Source organism: Oreochromis niloticus, linkage group LG8 (assembly GCF_001858045.2).
Source record: "Oreochromis niloticus isolate F11D_XX linkage group LG8, O_niloticus_UMD_NMBU, whole genome shotgun sequence".
In the NCBI taxonomy this organism is placed as follows: Eukaryota; Metazoa; Chordata; class Actinopteri; order Cichliformes; family Cichlidae; genus Oreochromis; species Oreochromis niloticus.
Genome location: NC_031973.2, coordinates 18560765 through 18587155, shown reverse-complemented (window position 1 = coordinate 18587155; position 26391 = coordinate 18560765). Strand labels below are relative to the sequence as shown.

The 26391-nt window shown below is 41.7% G+C and overlaps 1 protein-coding gene across 5 annotated transcripts in view; it reads right to left on the bottom strand.

Annotated features, from left to right (window-relative positions):
- ankfn1b (ankyrin repeat and fibronectin type III domain containing 1b) overlaps window positions 1–26391 on the bottom strand; it is a 160271-nt gene that overhangs the window by 63406 nt on the left and 70474 nt on the right. Inside the window, exon 1 of one of the 5 annotated variants that reach the window (XM_019362707.2) lies at window positions 16943–17001. The exons of 2 other annotated variants lie outside the window; for them this stretch is intronic. In XM_019362707.2, coding sequence (XP_019218252.1) covers window positions 16943–16990 — 48 coding nt within the window. In that variant the 5' untranslated portion in view covers window positions 16991–17001. Of the gene's footprint in view, window positions 1–741; window positions 984–16917; window positions 17002–26391 lie in introns of those variants that run through there. 2 more of the 5 variants (XM_019362708.2, XM_019362709.2) reach the window with 2 other exon arrangements.

Sequence of the window (26391 nt, the reverse complement as noted above, 5' to 3'; positions counted from 1 at the left end):
GATCATCCCTCGTATTTGAGGCATTACAGCATCCGTTCAATGTCCCTATTGCACTTTTATTGTTTCATCTTGGCTGCTCATTAGTTTTACTTTAAGTACCTGAAATTTAGCATAAGAAAAAAAACGAACAAATAAAATCAGTCAAACAATGAGTCGCTCAGTCTGCACCTGCTCACCTCTTTCTCCCTGTAGCCACAGAAAGCATCACCAGCAGTCAGCTGAGGTAAAATACAGACTGATGAGTTATAATCACCACTCCTTTACCAAACCTTCAGCCTACATCAACAGGAGCAGCATGCACCTGACAACTGCTGACTATTTCTGGAATGTATGGAAGAAATTCATCTGGCTTTTCCTGTCAGCTGTGCATAAAGGTGCTGTAATTACTGATAAGAAAGAGACCACACGGAGCGGCCAGGAGTCTGATAGCAATAAATACAAAACAAGCAACCAGTTAAAAAAAAAATCAATATCTCAGCAGCGTGTTTGAATAGGAAGGTGTGTGAGCACATACCTTTACAGTACCCAGCACCCCCTGGTTTCTGCTGGTAAATCACATTCACACCATATTCTAAATGTCTCAAAAGCACAGACATGTTTATCTCTAAATATTTCCTCATTAGCAAAAGAAAAAAAGAGTGAAACATGAACTACACATAAAGTACAAATGCACAAGGAGCTGGCAAACTATATTTCCAAAATCTATATGCACTATTCCCAAACACACAGATACTGACATACCTGCTGAGTCCAACCCAGTAAACCCAGTCGGAGAACGCTATTCCCACTCTCCCTGTGTTGCTTCTCACTTGTTTCCCAAACCCGAGGTCCTCACTGCGCCGACTCCGATTGCCGTTCACCTGTTCAACTTCAACTCTTTAGCTCTGTTTCTCCCCCTCGCTGTTCAACTCTCTCTGTTTTCCTGTCTTGCCGTCTGAAGCTTTTGGTCACACGTAAGGTTTGCGAAGCTTGCTCCAGTGGTGGCTGCTACCACCACTGACTTGTTGTACTTTAATTGTAGTTGCTAGGCGATAAGCTTCTCCAATTCGGCACACAGTGTGAAGGGGAGGACGGAAGAGGAGGGTGGGGGGAAGAGTGAGAGAATAGGTGGTGGTGGTTGGGGGGGTAAATGCTCATGACACAGCGTAGCCTAAAGAGAAGGATGGACGATTTGCAGGAGGGGAGGTAGTTGAGAGATATGCACAAGGAGAGGAGATCTCACATAGCAGGTGCACTTCCTTGTTTTCTTTTAGGGGGAACTGAGTGCAACCTGGAGCTGCAGCACACTCAGAGGATTTGCTGTAAATACTCTACATGGACAACGGATTTTAGAGAATTCCTGTGTGCACATTTGCTCACCCTTTTTTTCTGTTTTATTAAGACATTGTTCTATTCATACAGCACTGCAGTGATGTTTGAAAGAACAACTGAGAGCTCAAGTCAACAGCAATTAGTTTGTTATCTGTCTGAGTACTTTACCCCAACCCCCCCATAAATCTTGCTTTTGAAGTACACAGGTTTCTAAAGCTGATAAACTGTTTAAATCAATTGTTTTTCTGTTTGCAATATGTTATCTAGCCTATCTCTATCGCAGTGTGGTGCTACTGTCCCGCCTTGTTAACAAAAAAAAGGACCTGTCTTTTAATCAATCTATCAATCTATCGATCGTAGTTTCTCACCACTACACATGATTAATAATATAACTAAAAAGACAATGTTTCTGAGTCAGGGTTGAGAATCACCACTTCCTTTATTGCTTAAACTAATAACTGGTGTTTCCCACATGCCACTGACTCACACTGAACTTACTGGCTTGTAATATTCTCAAGGCAATCCCTGCAGGAATGACACTAGCAACTCACCGAACCCCACTAACCAGAAAGCCTCATTTACTGTGTGTCATCACTGTTACATTATCTGTATTGATTTAAGATGAGTCCTTTGGCTTTTATTCTAAAGAATCAATTGTAAGTCACTCACAGTAGCCAGCAGGACTACAGAAAAGCATGTATAACTCAAATATTAAGTTATTTGTTTCATCTCTATTACAGATGTAGGTTATTCTCTGAAAGAACATATATAGTATTCCTTAAGTTCTTCTGTTGTTAGATTAGATTTTTGTTTTTTTCTTCAGATTTTGGGGGGAAATGTGTCTGGCAATGCATCATGTATGACATCTGCAGGACACACAGTGGTGACTTCTTGACCCAGAGTTTAAAGGAATTGTTCAAGACTATTTAGCCATCTTTAAACATGCATTACAGGCTTGAACTTGCAGAAATTACCCACCGGATGTGGGTGAATGTGAGAACAGACGTCTGATGGAATCTTTACCAGCTCTCTGGTACAAAATACAAAGTGATTGCCCGTGGCACTAATTTGCACTGATGCGAGAATGGCGAAGATAATAACCCAATGGAGTCACAGCGAGCAAGCGGGCATCATGTGTGCTGGGCTCCTCCAGGCAGGTCCCTTGGACCAATCACTTGGAAGTAGACCATTTCCTGCTATGTCTTAAACTCAACATTGTCCAAAGAGCTTGCATGGAAATGGCTTTAGAGACATGGAAACCTGCATGTCTAAACAAAATATTATAGCAAACGCCACCACCATGCTTAAGACTTATCTCTGGTTGATGTTGATATAAATCAGTACAGTAATAAAATCTACATTGTCCTTAGCTGTTTTGGTTAAGTTTTTGTATGTACGTAAAGGTACATGTAAGTGTTATTCACCGCTATTTGCAAAATAGGCTGGATGAATGTATAAAGCACCAACCAGGCTCACAAGATGTTTTGCTTGGTGAGTGTTGGATGGGATAAACCTCTGCCTCCACATCAGTCTGACTTTAGACAGTTTGGAGGCGGAAACCAATGAATGGTTACTTTTAATACCATAATGGTCATACATCATTGATTTACAACTTTAGCTACAAAAGTTTGAAATCATTTTGGAAGATGGGGACTTGAGGACAAGATGGTTCAGTGGCTCAGTACTGTTTCCTCTTAGCAACAAAGTCCTGGGTTCAAACCTGGTGGCTTGTTGTGGACTGTGTACAGTCCAATGACATCCATGCTAAGTTAATTTGTGATTCAGAATTGGCTGTACCCATCCTGCACCCCATCTGGGGCAAATTCCAGGCCCCATGCAACCCTGAATGGTTGAGTGGTAGAAAAATTGATGGATATATCCCAAATTATCCATTGAGAGTATCAGTTGGCCCATATTATCAGACTACTTTTAGCCATTTGCTGAGCTATCTATATTTACAAAAATTCAAAGAGTAATAAAAGGACAGGAGAAACACCCTTCAACTGTGTTATGAATGTCGATGATATATAGTTTGACCACTAGAGGGCACTCTGCAAATTAACCTGTTGGAACGCCACAAGCACGCATTCTTAAATCATCAAATATCGCTTTCGGTCTTAAAGATTAGATATCAGTTGGGACATTTTCTTTTGTTGTTTCTTGTGAACCATTAAGCGGCAGCTACCTGTGGATTACTGATCATGAACAATTGTCAAAAGCTGGAGGATTCTCTGGGAAATTCTAAGACATTTCTGCTTGAGCAGCTTGTTTACCCACACTTTGGCTGTAATTACACTTCTAATTCCAGATGCACACTCTTATTAATAATTCTAGCTTTAAGATAAATGCATCATAACAAATATGAGATCATGTATGACAGGATAACACGAAGGGGGTGAGTTTTCCCACCCCCAATTTGTGCAAGCACAGTATACCTTCAAAGAGAGTGGACTTGGTTACAGACCCTGCATGGCCTTTCGCATTCACCCAGTAGAAAACTTGTGAACTTGGCTGCTAAGCTCTACATGTGTGCGAGGGTTGTGCAAGCGGCAGTAAATCCTTGCTCGTGCGAAATAATATTTGCTCGTGAGAATTTTTATTGTTTGCCTCGCTCATGAGAGAAATTAAACGCCATATAAATGTAAATGTAGGAGACAGAGCATATATGTGCGTGTGTGCATGGTGTACTCTGACTCACTGTGTGTTTTCAGTGCCTGTGGCTGTGGGCACACACAAATCTCTGCCACCTCATTGTCTAGGTGAGCACTGTAAGCACTCTGCCACCCGAGCTGAATAGTGAACATTACTCATAGCTGTTGGAAAAGTCAACCATATTGGCAATGTTCTGAAAGGCCACGCAGGAAATACTGTCATACTTTCTTTTTTTATCCTTCCATTTCCCATTGTGTCCCTCCACCCCCTCCACCCCATCTTGTTTTACTCCCCCCCCAAAAAAACACCTGCCAATTTCAGCCTCTGAGACTAGAGGAGAGGCAAGCAACCCGCTCGCACCACTGAGGGGGCCGTAGGAGGTTGTCCAAACACCTGCCAGTCAAGTGAAGCTTTTCTAACAATATCTCACACACACAATACACGCGAATGCAAATGCGCACACCTCTCGCTGTCATACTTGTACACCTCCAAACTCACATTTAGCAACATCCTTTAAGGGCTCTCAGTGGGTTCCTGGTAGCCCTTTAGTAAATCACTCCTGTGCAACCTTGTGGGAGAAAGTGTGACAGCTGGCTTCGCGACACACTCCATGCCCCCGCAAGCCTCCCAGTGACAGTTTAAAGAAAATACGACAAATAGTAATTAGTCAGACCTAAATTTGGAGTATTTCTGCTGGATATGTTGAAATGTGTGTTTAAAAGTTGATTTGATTTGCTGTACGATATATTTGCTGCTGATGGAGTGATAAAAGCACTCTAATCTGTGTAGAGAAAGTAGAAAGACATTCATTACCGCAGCTTTATCACTTGGAACATTTCACAGTGCCACATAAATAAAAATGCACAAACAGTTTCATGTCCAACGCTGTGTCCAACAACCAATAATTGGCCTTCAAATTAGCCAAGCTGTGACTTTTAGGACATGTAGAGCTGTAACTGCTGTGCTTTTTTGTGCGCGATCAGTTGGCAGATTCGGAGGATAAAAATTCTGCATGCTATGGCAACAAAGCACAACCCAATTAGAGGCTCCCAGTCCATTAGCAGCCGGGAGCCTCCTACGCATTGCGTTTGGCTAGGGGAAAAAAAAAAACAAAGGTCAAGAAGGTGAAAAGGAGGTTGAGTTTAAAACGAAAGGAAACAACTTAGATCGAAATTGTCAGACAGGAAAGAGAAGCAATGTGTGGTAAAGCTGAGAAAAATAGGTCAGAATTTTTGGTCTCATTATACCCAGAAGATGGTTCAAAAATACAGTTTCTTGACAGGTGTTTTGGAGTTTAAACAAGCGTCTCATAAACCAAAACAGTTCAAATAATTTACAGGGCTGTTAACAAAATACAAAGAAAAATATACTCAGTCGAATGCAAGGGTGAGGATGCGGAGAGTGCGTTCCTTCTTGTGCTAATCATTTTCCACTGTGCTGTTAGACAGAATTATTAGGGCTCTTAAAAAACTCAGACACTTCTATGACAGAAATAAAAAGGGAAGGGAAACAGATGTCACCGGACAGGCAGATATATTAACAGCAGAACAAATGGACAGAACTGAAAGATGAAAAGCGACAGCTAGTTGGAAAGGTACGCATGTGCAGATGGGGAAACATGGTGCAAAATCACTGCTGTTGTTGCACATGTGCGTTGTGATTCCTGATTTCACTGACCAATCAGAGCACGTCAGCCATGCTGGGTGATGAGCGAGTGACAGGCTGGGTCTTCTCCCCCTTTTACCTCACTGTCTCCAGTTTTATAATGTCATTATTTGTATAGGATTCCCCCTCCCAGATCTTGTGGTCGGGGGACCAAAGGGACCAAAACATGGCTCATAAATCAACACAGCAGAGACTATGGATATTTACCCATAAATCATTGCGGCGGAGCCACCTACAATCAGACTAATAGGGCTGGAAGACGTGCTGTCATCCAGGCCATGATGTCATCAAGCCCGAGCCTTATGGTGTTGATGTTGGTAGTGGGTCGTTGGTACTGTGTGTGTGTGTGTGTGCATGGGGGGGAGATGCTGAGGGTGGGGGATGGGGGGGTGTCTGAGTATGTGGTGGTAGGTCTACAGTTCTGCTTATGTAAGTGTCTGTGGTGAGTGTGTGTGTGGTGTATGTGGGAGGCAGGATGTCTGTTTATATGGGTTTGTGTGTACTGGGGTGGCCAGTGTGTGTGTGTGTGTGTGTGTGAGAGCACGTGTATCAAGATTTGTCTGTCAGTACACACTTTCATCATGTGCATGCATTTATGTTACACCGATCTATACACTGTCATATGCACACGCTCAGCTTGCACATTCAAAAGCACTCAAACACTGACATGCAGACACACACACACACACATTAGTCTTGTGGTTATTGCTGGCTTACAATGGGTGTGGGATTCCATAGAGAAAATCTAAACAAGTCGAGCGGTTAGCACGGGTCTGCCACGTTTCCACACAATGGTGCTCATTGACATAAATAACTGAGGACTTTGTGAAATGAGACACCCATTAACTTCTCCTCCATAGATAATTGTCCATTAGATCTTGGAAGAGCACTGCATTGAGAAATAACTCAACTCTGACGCTAAATGCAACTTGTAATAATAAAAAAAAAAAGTCACATTGTGAAAGCGGCCTGGAATCCGTTAAGATGGGTTGGCTTTTTTTGTACTATCACCCAGCCAAGCACTTGGATTATCAACAGAGAAAATTATGGCTTGTTTTAGGAGCTCGGCAGCCTGTGCCTATGCCTTTGAACATGGAAAAGATGATGACAACAAGGGGAAAAAAAGGAGACAAAGACGAAGAGGACTGCAAATTAGAAAATGAGAAGAAAGGCAAATATAAATTATTGTAGAAGAAAGCGAAAAATGCAGTCAAAGAAACACAAGCAGCGGAGAAAAACGAAGTATTTTCAAATCAAAGAAAAATATGAACAAAGCGCAGGAGTTCCTAGCTATTAGTTTGCTTCTTGGAAGTAAATACAACCAATTATGATGACTAATAAATGCCTGCAACACATTGAGCACTGACGTCACCCCTGACGTAGACACTGGTAACAATAGCCTTCACCTTTGATGAACCAGCTTTGTTGTCGGACCCACGTATTCTCCCTGCACTGATGTGCCCATATCAGTGCTTCACTTCCACTTACTGTCATACGCCTCACTCTGTGCGCGTGCTCTGATTTGTATGCATCACAGGAACATGAAGATAGGACAAACGATCCAAAGTACCATGACTCATTCACAAAAACGAAATGCCTCCTGCCTACGTCGCTCCGAGCGTACCACACACAGTAGCAAAACAGGCGCAGCAGTAAGGGGTGAGTCAATTCTGATTAAACTGTTGTGACGATAACGATCTGCACGGATCATCTCCGAGGTGAAAAACAGATCTTACAGGCAATGACACGCATCAGTCGGGCTGACATTAGTTGTCAGCATTTCGTCTCAGATTCTAGACGATTCCTTTGAAGTTGTTGGGAAGCCGTGTCACAGAAACTTTAGCCCAAAGTCAAGCGCTTGGTCACATCTGTGATTTGACCGCTAACATCCACAAACTTGTCCTTCAAACCTTGCTGCTCACACAGATGGGTGACAAATGAAAAGAAGAAAAAACAGTCGGTGTCTTAGTGAAGCCACCGGGACAGAAAAATACTCTTACGTGATCCTCAATGATAGAGATGGAGAGTGCGCTCTAACACTGGTCACGATTTTTCCTATCTGTGTTCATTTCTGGCTAAGATATGATAGATGTGACTCCAAAGGCCCTAACAAACGATTCACATCATTTCCATACTTATCAAACCATTCAGGGACCCTCCTGTGTGGCAAATGGACTGTGGTAAGGCCATCCCAAACAAGTCCACTTCCTTTATGACGGAAAAACTTCATCAAAGGATAAAAGTAATCACTCCAAACAAATTTGCATTGATTTGCAATGACCCTTTGTTGTAAGGGGACAAGCAGGACCCAACCCATTCCAGCACAACACTGTGGAGTCAGTTTTCCTTTGTCATCCATCCGTATGTATATACAGAATACACACTGCATGGTCACACACATGCACTTCGCACATTCCACTTACTCATGCCAATGGCAATGGCTCTATTTATTTTCCCTCATTAGTTTTAAATGGCCCATCCAGACATTACTGTGGCCCCTGCTTTTAATCATGAATGCTGGCGTCGTCCTCTTTGATGTCCTTATTCAGTCTGCCGGCCAACCAGCAAGCCAACGTATCTACTGCCTTCCCTTCCTGCTACCACAAACTGCAAATTCTGCTGAACTCTTCTTAGTTCTTTCTTAGACTGAGTCACACATCAATCAAAAATAATGTAAAGCATTGATGCACTGATGAAAATTACAGGACAGTTTAAGTACAGCTTTACTGGTCGATGTAATATACACACTCACTGCTTAGCAGAAGGCTAAACTCTACTGTAATTTCACGGCAATCATGGATGATTTGACTGATCAAATGTTTTTAACTCAACTTTCTCTTGACAATTTGTAGTTATCAGAGATCCATGACAGCTGGTGATTCTTTAACTATGTCATTGTCACTGTAAATATACAGGGACTATACTTATTCCAGTAAGTTCATCGACATTTCCAGCCTTTTTCCACTTTCCTTTCAGAAATCCACAGGATAAGGCATTACGAGGGTACAGTGTCCTGAAGTCACCACCGGCACAGCAAGTCTGTGAGCAAGTCTCACAGAAATTTGGACAACTTGCAACTTTGCCTGACAAGTTTGATTTTAGTTAGTTACATCTGATATGACATTTGAGCGTTGTCAAAGCATGCATGCTAACATAGAGTAAATGAATGAAAGCTGTATGGGATGAGTTGTGGGAAAGATTACACTGCGTACAAATGAATGCAGTTTAGGTTGCTGGCAGTTTCTATAATGAGCACAAGACTTTATATCATCAATGCAAAGATCAGGAGGAAGCATTTTCTTAACTATCCAGTTTATGGTCATGGGGGAGGGCTATCACTAAGTATCACCGGGCGAGAGGTGGGGTACACCCTGATCAGAATGGTTGTCCATTGCAGGGCTAACACATAGAGACAGACAGCCACACTTACTCACGTTCAAACATACAGCCAATCTGAGACTATCAGATAATCTAACAAGCATGTCTTTGGACTGGGGGAGGAAGCTGGAGAATCCAGGGACTATGCAGAGGATGTAAACTCCACACAGGAGAACTCCAGCTGGCCAGCAGGTGACAATCTGGAACCTTTTTGCCATGAGACACAAGTCCTAACCACTGTGCCACCTGCATTAAACATGACATATGAAAACATGCTGATACTCTTGAATATGTGTGTTCCAACTTGAAGGCTCACTGCGAATACAAAGGAGGCATATTCTTTAGTGGTCTTTGCTTAAGTGGACAAAAAGACTCTTCTTAGATTTTGATAGAAGGAAAAAAAACCTCATTGCTTTCACCGACAAGGGGAGAAATAATTATTTGACCCCCTGCTGAATTTGTGAATTTGCTTATTTTTATAGTAGTTTCATGTTGATGCCCTCAGTCTGAAGCTCCAATGCAAGATCTTTCCTTATGGGGTGATGATGACTATGAGAAAGTTGGTGGACCAGCCAAAAACTACACGGGATGACCACAGTCCCAGCTGCCTTCAGACACCATTGATAACCCACTACAGTGTAATGGATTGAAATCTCAAGAAGGCAGATGTACAGGCCCGTACTAAGTTTACCATTGAACCAAAGTGGTCTCGGCAGAAAGTGCTCATCAAAATGAAACTACTGTAAAAAATTTGAGAGTTCTAAGTTTGCAAACTTAGAAAATTCACAGGCAGGGTTTTAAATAATGATTTCTCCCACTGTACATTTAATTAAATGTACTTTATCAGTGTTGTCGCATTGTAAAATGAATTTACACCCCCCCCTTGCGACATCACCAGTCTATGTGGTGTTTGTATTCAACATAACAGGGGGTCGGCCCACAGACACCAGGTCCAACAGCTACTAATTAGCTGTTAAGAAGAAAAAAAAAAAGGCTTTGATATGAATGACAACATCACAGCAGGACCCGATTTTGACTGGAGGCCTAAACACACACTGTGAGCAAAAAGAGCACTTCATTGTGGTGCATACTTGGACTCGTGCCTCCATCTCTGATATGCAAAAAAACCAAAAAAAAAAAGGAAAAGAAGAGAGAAAGGACAGGTGACTAATGGGAAATTTTAGTCAAAATGGTCTGAAAATAACTAACAATTAATTTTCATTTAGCATTCATGTCATCGTCATATTTATGTAATCATTCAAATTCACAGATGGAAAGAACCTGGCTTTCTTCTTTAAAATCACTGATTCAGTGGTGTCCAGCATTACGCTTTCAACTGCAGGCACAGCCTAACGGGCAGCATCTGCTGCGATGCTGCTAGGTGGCACAGTGCTAACAGCAGTAAGTTTGTGTTCCCTCCTGACCCCAGAGTGATTTATTCAATTTTAATACAGCATGTTTGCTTTGGAGCGCGATATGTATTTGGTCATGAGACCATTAATAGACTAGAAAACACGTTGAAAAATGAGCTCGCTGACGTGTGTGTTTGAGCACTGTATGTGCCGGAGTGTGTGCGCCTTTGTGAGTGTGTGTGTGTGTGTTGCAAGAGTCTTGAGGCCCATGCTGTCACTCAGCCCAGCTCTCAGGGTGGTCTAAACACTGAGCCTTTTTGACTGAGTCACACACGCACACACACGTACACACACAGACGTGCACACGCAAACATACGCAGACAAACAAACAAACACTCACTGGTGTACATGTAATAACATACATAACAAAGTATACATAAATATATGGCCATATATATGACCATAATGAAGCAATCAAATAACCTCAGCGCTTCCCCCTCTTCCTGTCCCAAACCGTACGCCTAAATATACCGCGGCGGACTCCATCGCGCAGCGGCAGAAACGGCGAGTCCAGAGGAAAGGACCAGCGCTCTGCACAGTGACCCTTTCATGCTTCACATTTCTTGTGGCGAATGGTTTCACAGGAAGGATGCTAAGTTTGACAGCATGGTGTATTAGCCAGTAAGTGGCTGTCATTTGGCACCTTTTTTTCTGGCAAGTCAGCGAGGCGACCATTAACAACCATTCTCTCACCAGAAGAAGACAGCTGAGGCAAAACCTCTCGATACCCAGTTTTTTCCAAAAGCCGCCCAAGCTTAGGCTGTTTTGGCTCTTCAGCCAATTGCATTAGAGTGGCATTGATTAGAATCTGTTTCTCCTTAGCCCGGCGAGTAATAAAGCTCATCCCCAAAAGCCAGACAATTTCACATTTGCTCGTTCAGCAGTTTTGACTGGCGCAACGATTTCACAAGTCGGAGTATCTGAGATGACAGCATTTCTTGTAAACAGCACCCAGCCGTGACAGCTTCGAATCTAAATATTTGCCTCCTTTAGCTCCACCAGTTGCCACTTCAGAGACAAACTGCATTATGATTGCTTGCAGGATAGTGGCGTTAAACAAAAAAAAAGAAAAAATGATCAAATGGGAGAGCGCGAAAGAAAAGGGGGTCTCTTTGAGCCTGTGTGTATAATTGGAGCGGGGAAACATGGAATGCAAGCCGTGCAACATGAAAGTGGCGCAGAAGGTCCCGGTGTTGTGTTTGGTGACGAGAAGTGAATACTCCTGTCATTACCAACCAGAACAAAAATGTAGATGTGTAATCAGAGTGTCAACAGACTAGCAACAAAGAGATAGGATCGAAAATAGGTTCAAACGTGAGAAAATGGTCCTTGTCTGAGCACCGCGCCATGGATTGATTTTTCCATATCCTCCAAAAAGACAACAAGCCACAAAGTAAATGCAAAAGTGATTTAGTGGGGCTATTAGCACTGAAGTATCTGGATTAGCTCTACTTTCGTCTTCCAGGTGAGGGGGAAATGAGTCATTAATATCTGAGCCATGCTACATGCTTCTCTTGCAGCATCACAGCTTGCACGGAGGGGAAATGCCCGGCTCCCCTCCCTTTCCCGGTATTAGACAACCACCGAACAAATACTGCAAATGAGCCCCGCTTCCCCCACAAAATGGTAATAAGCCATAATTGCCTGTAATCTGAATACATTAGTTCTAAGAGGGTCCTGTTGCTTTTGTGTGCAATCATGGTAGAGCTTGAGCACTAAAATACGATGATAAGAAACATGTATCTTTGTCTGCAGGCAAGAAGGGGTCTGATTTTGGTCTGCCTCATCAATTATATGTTGCATGTTTCATTACCCAACGAGATTAGCTTGCACATAGAAGCTTTCCAGAGAAAAAACCCACATAGATTTTACACTTTCTGTAACTTAAAGATTTACCAATCAAAGAAAAAACTAAACAAAAAACATTTTAAGCCTCTTCAGACCCGAGCTCACTTATAATGAACTTAATGCTTTAGTTTATTGTCTCCATGGTGAATCCAGAATGGGAGGCAAAGCCTTTCTGTGCTTTCTGTGGAACCCACACCCAGCTTGGATTCAGGAAACAGACACCCTCTCTGCTTTGGATTTGGCTTGATGTGTTCCTTTTTGAGAAAGCACATAGTTAGGATGGATCAGGTGACCCTGAAGTCCTCCATTAATTATGCTGCAAAAAGCCTAGGCCGCTGCAAGTTTCCCAGAGTGTTTCTTCTCCACTCACCTCTTTTCACTAACACTGTTTATACACCTATCTGCATTTAATCATTAGTTATTATTAATCTCTGTCTCTCTTCCACAGCATGTCTTTTATCCTGTCTTCCTTCTCTCACCCCAAGCGGTCACAGCAGATAGCCAGCCCTCCCTGAGCCTGGTTCAGCCTGATGTTTCTTCCTGTTAAAAGGATGTTTTGTTGCCAAATGCAACAACAGCTCATAGGAGTTAATTTGATTGTTGGAGGTTTTCTCTGTATTACTGTAGGGTCTTTACCTTATAGTATTAATATTAATAATCCCTAATGTCTGCACATTCTCTGCAGAGAAAATAACAAAGTCAATATGGGAGGCCCCTCAATTTCAACTATCAACCATCATGGATGGCTCATCCTCCAGGTTAAAGGGCGAGGTGGTGTCTGGCTTGTTGTTAGCGCACATTTCAAAAGTCAACATCTGTGATAGTATGTGTAAAGACCTCACTGATTCTGTACCATATATACAGAGTGTGGCGACCATATACTGCCATCCACATGAAACTTGGATGGGAGTAAAGAAGGCCCCCATGGAAACCCCCATGGAAAAGCCTTGCTTCTACTAGCAATGGCACATTGTAATCAATAAATATTACAACAGCATGGCTATAGAGCAGAACAGGTGCTAAACTGCTCTTCCTTATCTCCTAAGCAGCTAAAATTGTTTCAAAACTGCAGCAATTAGTCAGTTCCCTAATGCTTAGAGTGCTGATAAAGGAAGGGATGATGCAGCACAGCGGCAAACCCGCTCCTGTCCAAATGAGCCTTTGCAAGGTGTTGCATTACATTTCTAATAGCATTTTACAAAGCTTTCCAATTGTTTTGGAAATGGTATTGCAGATTAACCAGGCTGCAAATTAAAAAAGAGAAGAAGAAGAAGAAGAACTGTGGTTTTGCCGAGACACGAGAGACAATGTGAAATTGAAGCTGACTGCCGCGGACAAAAGACGGATCACATTTGACATGATATGGATTCAAGCCTCGACTTTATTATCCCACATGACTTCTTTACTTAGTTGGTGTTTTCCGATGATGGATGGTTTCACTGCTGTTTTTCTGTTGGCATGCAGTTATGCAAAAAAAATAAAAACAAAAACACAAAAACAACCTGCCAGCATTTCTTAAAACTCGGAGGGTAAGTACAGGACAGTCAGAGGAAGAACCCATTTAAATTGTAGTCTGCATCCACTTTACTTATTTTTTTTAACATGGCAAGATAACGTCCTGGACTTGCATGCTCCGAGTTGCTGTTTGTTTTGAGTTGTGTGTTCCCCTCAGTCTGGAGGTTGGCATGCCTTCTTTCTGTCACTCGTTTTCTCCTTTCATTTTCTCATTGCGCTCCTTTCTTTCTCTCCGACTCTCTAGAGTGAGAGGCGCCATTGTGTGCTTGCGGCTTGTTTACGAGGAACACTGATTCACCCGTGAGGTTTGGCTTGCTCGTACCCGGAGTGTGAGGCGGGGAGTGGGGGGGGAGAAATATGAATGAATTTACTCCAGTACTCTATTTCTACCCTTTTATTCCCAAATTCTCCCATCAATGTTCTTCCTCTCTACATGCTGATACCTCGAGTCCCACTTTTCCACTGGTGTGTGTGCGCGCGCGTCAGTGAGTGTGTGTTTGCGCAGAGCCAGACGGGCGGCCAACACTGGCCAGAGGCTCATTTTTGTGGCCGGGCCAGTGTGTATCCCGACGGCTTGCAGGCGTCTCGGGGGCCAGCTCCTCCTTCCAGCTCCATTCCCTCACCCCGGGGCCTCTCCAGAGAGCCTTTGCGACCCAGCCACTGCTTAGTCATTTCGAGATTCTCCAGCACACAAACAGCACTTGGTTTCCAGCATTTATTAAGAGTGACAGACTGCGATTGTGAGACCTGTTGAGAAGAGGAGGATGAGGAGGGGGATAGGGAGGGTGTGAGGGTGTGAGGGGGTCAAGTATTCAAAAACTGGAAAGAACATTGAGAGCGGGTTTCACGGCTCAGCTGGCAATGGGAAGTCTTGGACTAAGATGTAATCATATCGCTCCAAAAATGTCAAGGTTAAAAATGTCTGCCTGTCTGCCTCCCTAGCTGCTGACGGCCATGTTCTCTATCTCTCATGTGCAAACCCGGCGGTTGCCATAGAGACCCGCAATATCGCCTATTCTGGGACACTAGCTTGCTGTTAAGAGAGTAAACCAGCAGAAAGTCAAACACGCTAAACCAGGGCTGAAGTCTATATTTATCCCCACCAGGGAAGAAAACGTGCAAACACCCCCCGCCCCACCCCAAGAAATATTGTAACTATAGAAACTTTGTTGGTTATTAATATCCACAACATGTATGACAACAACTGGCAGCCAGCGACTGGGCTCTTTTGTGTCGATAAGTGGGTCTGTGACCGTGTACACGTGGCAAACAAATAAAATGGCACACGGTTTTCGGGAAGTTCAGAAGTTCAGGACATCAGCGAAGGAAGGGGGTGGTGTTTGATTTCTCGCTGACACAAGAGGAAAAAGTCAGGGGGGTTGATGAGCGAGACCAAAAGGGGGAGCGAGAGGGAGAGACAGGGCATGGAGACAGCAGCATCCTCTGCTTCACACCTCATCTTTCCCACAGTATTTGGTTTGTTTACAAGCAGGAGTCAGTGACAGGTTCATTCCTTGTATCCCAGCCCAATGCCAGGCAGGAGGCAGTCAGGCTGGACTCTGAGGTCTTTCTGCCAATCAGTGGGCCACATGGGCCAGAATAACAACAAGCTGGGATTTCCATGTCGTCACAACCTCCCCCCTTTCCCACCAATGACTGACACCAAGCTTTTCCACTTCCTCTTTGCTGTCTCATACTCCAGCTCCCCCCTTATCCCATCCATTTTGGGCAAGCCTTCATCACTCCGAGGGGCAACAGTAACCGTGAAAGATCAGGAACCTTACTGGAGGTCTGTCCAACCCCACCCCCCTCCCCTCTCTTACATCTAATCGTTTCTGCAGTTTGTGCTGGTTTGGCATTAGTGTCCGGATGCTGATACCTAAGACAGCAAACCCGACCCCTGCTGACTCCACACAGCCACATATCCCCAGAAACAACCCCTAGCCAACAGTTTAACCTGAAATCGCAACAACCATCTCCCTCCTAAGTCTGATCTACTTATCCCCTTCCCTTTAGTTATTTGTTTTTCTTGCCATCTGATGGCCTCTACTATACAGTATCTGTGTGTACGGAGACTTCCGTGAATGGCCAGCTATTCTGGGCATGTGGAACATGGCATGTGCCGGATCACATCCATGAGATCTCAACTACCATACCACGCTTACCATCCCCTGCTAAAGCATTTATACAGCCTGGCTCAGGTGTCTTGCCCAGTAGTCGCAGAGTCTGGAAAAGATTTTGCTTTGTCACAAAAGGCCAGAAGCTTTTCTGGTGCACCACAAGGGTGGCCCAGGGTGGTCAGACAAGCCCTGGCAGTCTCATCAACCTATTCCAAGTAAACTTCCAAAAAGTGCAATCCTAATCCTCTTAGGTGTTTTAGTGTGGTTTAAAAGTATTTATGATTATAAGCACGAGAGTGATCCAGTGTGTCAGTGTTACGAGTCTTCCTGCTTTGCAAAAAACAGATCAAGAGAGCAACAGAAAAACTGAAGAGAAGCACTTGGAGAGACAATTGGGCCAGAGATATTCTGTGTTCTCCATAACATGCCTTTGAATCCTTTGAAAGAAAAAAAATTACCACAGTCTCTGCAGAGCTACAGCTCTTGTAAATAATCCGAGTCTGGGCGCCACCTCAGAATCCCAGCCTGGTCCCTGGCCTGATGGGTACCATGTCAGTTCAAGAGGGAGTGGGGGTGGTTGTTGGAAGAGGAAAGACTGAGGCGAGGAAAAGGAGGGTGAAAGAGGGGAGGAGGTAGAGGGGTATCCAGGCCTGCTCTTGCATCATCGTTTTAGCACTACTTATCGAATGCTGCCTGGGTGAGTGAGCAGGCTACATGCATATAAGTCAAGGAACTGAACAGGCACGGGTCCCTCTTTCACTCTTTTGTCACACGTTTTTGGAGTCAATTAACAACGTTTGCTCGATTACATCCCAAATTCTTCAGCACGCTTTGAGAAAAACATGGAAAAATTCTTCTCTGCATGCTTTGTAAACAGAAACTAATGTTTCAGTACAGACATCATTAATCCTTAAAGCAATTACAAGGACTCATCACAGCTAACCCTGCAGCACAGTGTTTTCCCACCAAAATGAACCGCACTTATCATTAAATTCAACACACACTTTTTCTCTCACCATAACAAATCTTTGTAGGGTTTACCTGCAGCCAGTCTTCTTCTTTCCAACCTTTACCGGCATATTGCTGCATGTCTTGGCACATTACTGCCACCTGTAGATGACTTGCATTAAAAGTAAAGCTGGAGAAGTGGCACCTCAGTGTTTTATGTGCCACATATTTGAAACAAGGCTTATGCAGCTTAATCAAGGTAGAAGACTTCACTGTTTGCAATAAATTCCAGTATTTAGTTACTCCTTGCTCTGCATTGTACTATATTCCAAAGTTTTACATTGCTTTTAGATTTGACCTTGATATGCTTTATATAAAGCACATTTAATTGCTTTGTTAAAATGTACTATGCAAATAAATTTGTCATACTTGAATAATCTGGAGCCATTTGTAAGGCTGAGTGTAGCATATTTGTACGTGTGTGCATTTTTGACAATGAAAATATACCAAAAAGACTTAATACACTGGGTGGGAGATTTTCCCATTACAAGGGATGTCAGGGATTTCAGGTCTGGTCCATTAATTCCAAAACAAAGAATGTTTATAGGCTAGAGAAGGGTCTAGCTGAGTATGAATATGGAAAATTGTCCTGTTTTAAACATGCATGGCTTAATAGAAAGAAAGAAGGCATAGAGGAGACAGGAGAGAGAATGTGTGAAAGATGAAAGCCAGTGAAAACCCTGAGATCATATAAGAACATACTACTAGGTCAATGAGACAAACGGGAAAGAAGACAGAAGGAAAAACAGATGCAAATCATACTGTATAGTACAAAAAAACCCGCTGCTCCTGGACTCCAGCTTGCAAGCATGCAGAACACTTGTGCTTATTGTCAAGCGTGTCACAGTGGATGTGACACACAAACATGTGTGTCTCCATCGCACGCAACTTGTGAAATGAGGTTGCAATGACAAGTGTTATAAGCGCTCCACATTTCACAGTGCTCACAGCAGCAGCAACCATGTCCAGACCAATACAGTATATAACACAAATGTGGGAGAATGAACTCTAACACAGGGCTAAACTTGACCACACTATGTATACAACACTCAGGAATTCAGATTTTACAATCTCGCTTTCTTAGTTAAACACATCGCCCCAAAACTTTTGCAACTGCTAAACTCTGAAATGTCGTAATACTCGCAAGTTAAACTCAGCTCATCTTATTATCGGATTCCCAAATGTGCAAATTGTAACCAGCAGCAAAGAGAAAACATGTGATGAAACTGAATTTTGTCTCAGAGATCAAATTTACACAATGTAGCTTGCAAGGGAAAAAGAAAAATCACGATTTGAACAGACATGAAAACGAGCTAACCTGACATGAATCACATAACTTTTTTGATAGAGTTGTGATAAAAGAAAGACACTACACCGTCTTTTACATATCAGGACCTAATAAAGACATATGTACTTCTTATTAGGACTACACCAAAATACAGAAGCAGTGGATGAATGGTTAAGTATGCCCTATGAGTCAGTAGCTTGTAGAACCACCTTTAACAGTAATAGCTTGAAGTAATGCTTGACTTTATCCATCTGTCACATTGGTCTCGTCTCTCCAAAGGACATTATTCCAGAACTCGTGGTTCTCTCAGATGCAACTTTGCAAACTTAAGTTGTGCTGCAATGTTATTTTTAGAGACAAGAGGCTTTCTCCTGGCAACCCTTCCAAACAAGCCATACTTGTTCAATCTCAACATTTAACATGACGACTCAGGCCTGTAGAGTCTGAGCACTGCACAGTGAATGTGTTGGGACGTCAACTCCTGGGAAGATTGGCACAGAGCTCCATAATCTCTATTGCTGCAGAATGATGGACTTCAAATCTTTGGGAAATTATTTTATAACCGTCTGCTGACGTCTTTCCTCCTTGGCATTGTGTTAACAAACACCTGAATGCTGCAGACCAGCAACCTGCCAAAATGTCTGTTTTTATAGAGGTGCTCACACTTGATGATGATCAGTTTCACATCTTGTAGGCTTGACTACTACAGAGAAAATGCAAAAGTTTCCTTAACCCACACTGTAAAATGTAATTCTAGATGTTTGTTATTTCAACATATTATTCTATATCAGTTTGACGATAGATGACTGAAGTTGTTGTTATAACATAGAATTACAAGTTAAAAACGTCCCAATTACACCAAAAAAAGCTAACTTGAAAACTCATGTCCAGCTAAATCAGCAACTTATGTGAACTTGACAATGTGGGTAAGTTGAGCACAGCAGGATTCAAAACTGCCTCACGTGACTGCTACCGAGGTGCATCATGGGGAATTGGCGGTTAACGACATGCTCACTTTACTTGGACGTTTTCTAATCGTCTTCTTTGGAATATGCTTTCAAGGTGAGTAACATTGGTTATAACTATAAGGAAAGAGAGCTACAAAAGTTGGAACATGTTTTGAATCTATGGCATGATGTGTGTTTTTCTCTTTTACCGAAATGTTTGCTTTAGCTAATGTAACTTTAGCCGACAAGGTCCAGCTTGTGTGTCATGACCAAACTTGACCTAATAAACTGACACATGGCCTTTTTTATGGGTTTAATGTGGCACTGACCAAATCACAAGTATTGTGCCGCTAGCTTTAAGGTTGTGCACTCAACCACTGTTGCGATATTAGCAAGCTAACTCAGCTAATTAATAAAGCTTATTTCATATTGTCTCTGTACTTGTAAATTTCTTTCAAGTTCACAGGCTGTTGTATTTTGGTGGAAGTTCATTTTGGCAATATTTCCAATAACTGACTGGGTTCAAAAAGAACTTTTTGGCAGGACTCGGATGCTTGTTGTCATCTGTTTACCCCTATGTAATCACTTAAGTTGTTATTAACTGCTGCATGCTAAGCTGCAAGAGTGCACTGAGGACTGAGACAAAATATGGTCTACAAACCAGCATTATATTAGTTTTTATCAGATAGTCCTCCAGTGTGTTTAGTTTTTGCTTTAATTCTATTGTGCAGTTATTTGTTACCCTGAAATGCTTTATGCTTAACAACAGCTCACTATTTTAACTTATTTTTGAACTCTTGTGATCAGTATGACTAGATTGTGTGAGTTTCCATACTAAAAGAGCTGTAGTGATAAAATAATTGGCATCAGAGACACTGATTTTTGGCATGGTATACTGCAGAAGTTTTTTTTTTTTTTGCATAATTTACCTTTTAATTAAACTGCATTCTCTGTATTGTAACAAAACTAACATTGTTTATATGTCAGAAAATTAGCAAACATGAATAAATGGCGAAAACAATATAATTATAACATATATTTTTATTTTACTTATTTTAGGTCTGTGAAGCCAAACTTGATGCTGGGGATTTATTTTTGTCAGTGGAGTCAAATGGTAAGTTACAATTTGTGCATTTTGTCATACTGGAAACACCACAGATTATATTGTAACTTAATAGCTCTGTAGAACAAATGATATAAAGATTGTAGTGTCAGGGTACTTCTTAAGAAGTAATATGGCACTATTGATGATCACATGCAGGTGGCATAAACTAAATATTCAGACCTGTTACCAACAAGTGATTCATTAACAAAAGCAATGGAGCAGACTGTTTAGGTTCTTGTGGTTGTAATAACATCCATAACTGCAAGTTTGTCATTAATTTATTTTCACAGGTCTAGATGATCACATCTGTCTTTGTCATTTAAATGAGGTGGACTTGCAAACTTTGCACTCTTTTGGGTAAATTGCTGTCCACTACATATACAGAGAATGTGCAAAGTATTTCAGATCTAAAAAGGGAGTATGTAATGGACTTGCTGGCTTTAATGTAAAAAGCCTGTTGTGTAACTTTAATGAGGCAGTTGGACTAAAACAGTATTGCTCATCAAGGTAAACATCTGAGGAATAAGGAAATTGTTACTTGTCCTTTTACTCAGTGTTCTTTTAATCGCACGTTTACTAAAGTTTTACATCACATAAGTCATTTTCACAATCATTCTACTTTAAAAGATTTCAAGACAGAGCTTATTGTTCTGTGAACTTCCTTGTTTGCTGAATGGCAGGTAAAGTGCATCTTTTTGTTTGTTTGCTTTTGTGTGTTTGTGTTTTCTCTAATGGGCCTCAGATGACTGTTTGCTTAAATTTGGGTCTCAAAGAATCTTTTTTTTTATTCTGCCTGTACTCTCCACCCCTCTTCTTCTATTGCTCAGGTTGAAGCAGAATTTGCCCATCTTACATCTGTTGACCTGAAAGGGTTCCTTTTTGCTGTGCTTGACCATTATGGAGAGGTTCGTGGAGCTGTACAAAATCAAGAGCGGCATAGGAGGGCTAACTAGGCTCATAAAATGCTTCGGTGATGATGTAAGTGTTCAACTGCGAAATGTTCTCCTTTGTTTAAGTTTTAGGTTATCCAGTTCAACTGATGAACTCATTGAAAGAAAGCTGATAAGTAAAGTCTGTCATCATATTTCACAACCGGACATTTAGTGTGGTAACTTTTACAGAATCTATGTATATTGGTGGTAGGTTGGATATCATATTCTACTTGAATGTCCTGATAAGCCTGATTCAAAATCTCCAATGATAATCATATATTGATGGAATTATGTATCAAAAAGCTGTGAATTTGGAGCTGTCTACATGCTTCATAAACACTGTTTAAAAAGTGTTTTTGTTTTCTTTTTGACTTCTTTGACCAGAGCCCTACACAAAGGAAGAGGACAGAGGACCTCATTTTCTAAAGGAAGATCCCTCACACACTTTCAAGACTGTGAAGGTTAGCATTGTTTCTTTTAGTAAATTTAATAATGACAGCACCACAGTGGATTTTAAATTAAAAAGTACATGTGTACTTTTTCCTCACCAAATGTATTATTACAAGATCTTTGACACTGGATTTGGTCTGGGTTTCAGAGAAACTAACTGGCAAGCTAGCATTGATATTATTAGTGTCTTGTGTTTATTCATGTCTTCACCAGGGTCTTTGACATTTCGCTGCTGTACTGTTCACTTCAGCTTTACGTTTGATTTCTCACATTGTATATTGTAATGGCAGAGATATTAGGATATTTAAGGGGCTGCAGTGGCTGCTACAGCTGTGGGGGGCAATACTTTGGTGAAATGTCCTGGACCCTGGAAAAGAGACTGTGTAGACTGGGTAAGCAATTAAAGGTTACTGGCCGAGAGTCATTGGGCAGCTGGGTAAAGGTGGATGTTGATATTCAGTGCCAGTTATGCAACCTGTTCAGCCACGTCTATATGCTCTTTTTTCATGCTGTTAATATAGGGGGAAAAATAAACTTTAATCAATAAACTGATTAAAGAAGCGTTGTCTATGGAGCCACAATCTGATCCTGTAGTGTAGCTGCAGTTTGCACATTTCATGTATTCTCAGCCAGATTTGGTTTAGAGCACAGCCAATATTTAGCATAAGTAGATTTAAATTCACACACTGGTGATGGCAAGCTACATTGTAGCCACAGCCGCCCTGGGGCGCACTGACAGAGGCGAGGCTGCCAGACATTGGCACCACCGGGCCCTCTGGCCACCACCAGTAGGCAACAGGTGAAGTGTCTTGCCCAAGGACACAACGACTGAAACTGTCGGAGCCGGGGCTCGAACCGGCAACCTTCCAATTATAAGACGAACTGTCAACTCTTGAGTCACGATTCAGTCATCCACCCATGTGTGTGAATGACTGAATGTGTAAAGCGCTTTGGAGTCCTTAGGGGACTAGTAAAGCGCTATACAAATACAGGCCATTTACCATTTAAATTGAAAATTTTGTTTGAATTCTGCAATTGAAGACATGCTCAGTTATTTATGAACATGGTCTTTGTTTAAAGCAAGAAATGGATTTGTAACATGGGGGTGCATATCTCATTCTGAAAAACTTTAAAACTAATAAGTGTTACCCAAAGCCAATCACCATCATCCAAAGCATCAGTATGGCTCTTCTTTGGAAAGACATGAATTGTTAAGCACAAGGGATATTGTGTAATTGTAATTGTGTAATTTTTTTTTTTTTTTTTGTCTTTGAACCCTTTTATAGCCGACAGGTTTTGAAGACACGTTTTCTAAGAGGATGAAAGTTGGCATTGCGATAGTGAAAGAAGAAGACATCATCGATGTGTTGGTTGTCCTTGAGGCGGCAGTAATCCTGTCTAATCTGAGGGATGTCTCAAGTGCCATTTCCATGCTGATGGGCCTTCTTTTTGCCCTCAACATAGACTATCCAACGGAACTTAAGGACATCTTTGAAGTCATTCAGAACATCCTAATGAACATTGGTGGAAGGCAGTGCATCTCACTAGTGCATGGTCTAAGAAACAGACTCTTGCAGAAAGCCATGCAGAACTGTAATTGTATGATCCTTAGTGTTAAGGACAGTTTTTATTTTACTGTTTGTTTTTTTATTCTTGCAAGTTCTCATTCTCACTTTTGTATGTCACTAAATGACTACACTTTACATTCCAGATTAGACAATTACTCATTTGTTCATGGTTTAAGAAACTTATGTGAACAACAATATAATGCTGGACTTTGCAGATGCTTATCTCATGCAAGTCAGTAGTTTTTCCTTTGTTTTGCAATTGAGCAGACTCAAACTGATGTTTCTGAAATATCCATATTATCAAATGTTTCAGAAGCATGCACTCATTTTCAGAGATATTGGTTCTGTGGAATTTGTTGCAATTGTAAACGAAGACAAATACAAGAGTTTGATGTCTTACTTGTTATAAACTGATCTTTACTGTCACTTATCAAAGGTTTTGTACTATTTTAATATTTCAAGTTTTATGCTAACAGGTGTGACTGAGCACAATGAAGTTTAAAAATTTTGCAAATGTAAAGAATAACTTTTCTAAAATAGCAAGTGTCCCGTTGATACATTACATTAATGCAGACTTTATGTTGTTACTTCACAAGAATCACTACTGCTCCGAGAGTATTGGTCAGAATTTAATCTTCACCCAAACTGGGCTCAAGACCAAGTTCAAATTTATTGTTTCACAGGGAGCAGCCTTTGAGTTTTGATGGATTGTGAGCCTGATGAGCTACGTCACTGATTTTTCTGTTTCTCAGATGACTAAGATGGCACAATAAATGGTGAATGTTGGGTGCTCATGAGTAATTGTCTTGTCATGTTCTTAAAACAAACTTTCTGTATGAAATGATCAGATAGACTTTAATGGAATCTGTGGGGTTTTATTTTTTTTTCTGTAAACAACAGAAAATTAATTTAAAGGAATGTAGGTATTTAAACCTGAGCTCTAAGATGCACCTAACAGGTAGTTTTGCTGAAATGGATGTTAGAAAGCTAAAAAAACAAAACAAAACTTAAGATGTTTAATACACATTTTTCTTTACATCCAGTCAATCAACTCTGATAATTAAAATGAAACTGATTTACAAGTTCACTCAGCTACCTTAAGGAGCTCAGTTAATTAATAAACTTAAATCAACTTAGCTAACAGATTATGTTAGTTAAGCTAAAATAGATTCCTAAGTTAAAAGAACTACTAAAGTATTTGAATTAACTAAAAAACCCAAGTCAACTGAACTAGGACAAGAGTTTAAACAACAGATTATTTTAATTTAGCTGAAAGGGTTTTCCCAAGTAAAAATGACAATTAAAGGAGTTGAACTGACTAACAAATCTCAGTCAACTAAACTAAGACGAAAGTTTAGACAACATGTGATTTTTCATTAAGATAACAATTGGTTGTGTTATAAGAACAAACTCTATTTCTTGACTTAACTTAAAATTTTAAGGCAGCCCTTTACCTCATATTTTTAAGTTGAAACAACAAGTTATATTTTACAGTGCAGGTAACTGGAAATGAGAGAGTGTCTTCCATGTAGACGGCCCTATCCTTTCAGACTTCTCTCATCCAGGCCTCATTCAGAGTTTGGCAGCACAGACTTGAACAGAAGGAGAAAACTGAGTGTTGCTACCAAGGATACGCTACATCATCCCTATTGAGGCATCCATGATATCAAGTCATTAACAGCATTAACATTATAAAGCTGCACATGCTGTATGTAGCATACACTTGTACTGTATGTATGAATGTGTCTCAGCTCTTGACTTTCAGTAAATGTGGCAGGTGTAGAGGAGAGCAGCAAGCAGACAGACACAATTCATTTAAAGTGGAGATAAAAGAAAGCACTCGGGCTCTCTTCATTATATCCTGCTGGTGTGTGGTTTACAATACACTGCAGTTAATTGATACTGTCTGTGTGTATTAGTTTATTGTTTGCGGTTAATTTGTGTGGTACTGCAGCACAGCAGTTGCGGTAAAGCTGTGGCTGATCACAGCAGTTTGTCAGCCTCTAGTGGTTACCTGTAGAACTTTCAGCTGACACTGTAGTAGCAGATTTCAGCTGCTGGAGCTCCTCTGTGGCTACTTACACTGTGTGCAATAAGACTGAACAACTGAGAAGGCAAAGCACAACTAGTTAGTCCAGTGATTCCTTATCCTTTACCTAAAACTGAGTCTTTATTAAAAAGCGTAACAACATTTTAAGTGTGCATTTTCATTAGATGACTATATGGTCGCCGATAGCAACGTGACTCCTATGTGTTTGATTATATTTTTCTTGTCATCGTCTCCTAAAAGTGACGACGTGTTGCCGATTAACACGATGTTCACTTCCGTTTATGAAATCTGAGTCATGCTTCCTGTGCGCTGAAAGGCTGAAACGGTGAGATTCCCTCGCCTTTTGCATTGTTTCATACATCAGCTTCCATTCATTAAGTCATTCATCTTTCACACTCATCTCTCCTTCTGTTTCATACTTGTGTGTCACTGTCCCCAGCGGGTTAGTGCCTCGAAGTTCCATCTGTCAGCACCATCCAGGAGGGGTGACAGAGCGGATGAGGCCCGGGGGAGACACATCAAACGTGGGATGCTGGCCTTGGTTCTCCCCCCGCCCTCCCCGTCCCCACCTCTATTTGAGTTTGCTGGCCCCTCCATCTGTCTGCGCATGATTTGGAGCTGGCTGTCGCAGGAAGGAAAGAAAGGACCTCCACCAATGACAAATGACAATCTCAGAATAAACACGCCGGAGAGGGAGGGGACAAGAAATAGAGCTGAATCACTCTTTCATCATCCATCAGTCTCTGTTGGTCTACTCATTAACCTCTGGTCTCTGCCCATGACTCTCTTCTGGTGCCTGTCACTCATTTTCTCTCATTCTCTCGCTCTTGTAATCATATCGGGCAATTTGTCCTTTTGCAGCTAGACTGACAAGTTTGGCACATTTCATCTTGTACGGAGTTATACCTGAAAAGTCTCAGTTTGACATCACAAAACACTGAAAGTTATTCTACAGCATGCAAGCAGTACAACTTACGAGTGCATTCCAACAGTACACCAGCTCGCTCTCTACTCTAGCTCTCAGCACTAGCTAAAACCTGTAGCCAACATGCCGAGCCCCCCTGATCCCAGTGCCGGCTCAACCAAGCACACACATGACAGATGCCTACTCTGCTGCAACGCAGGCATTCAGAGCATCTCCT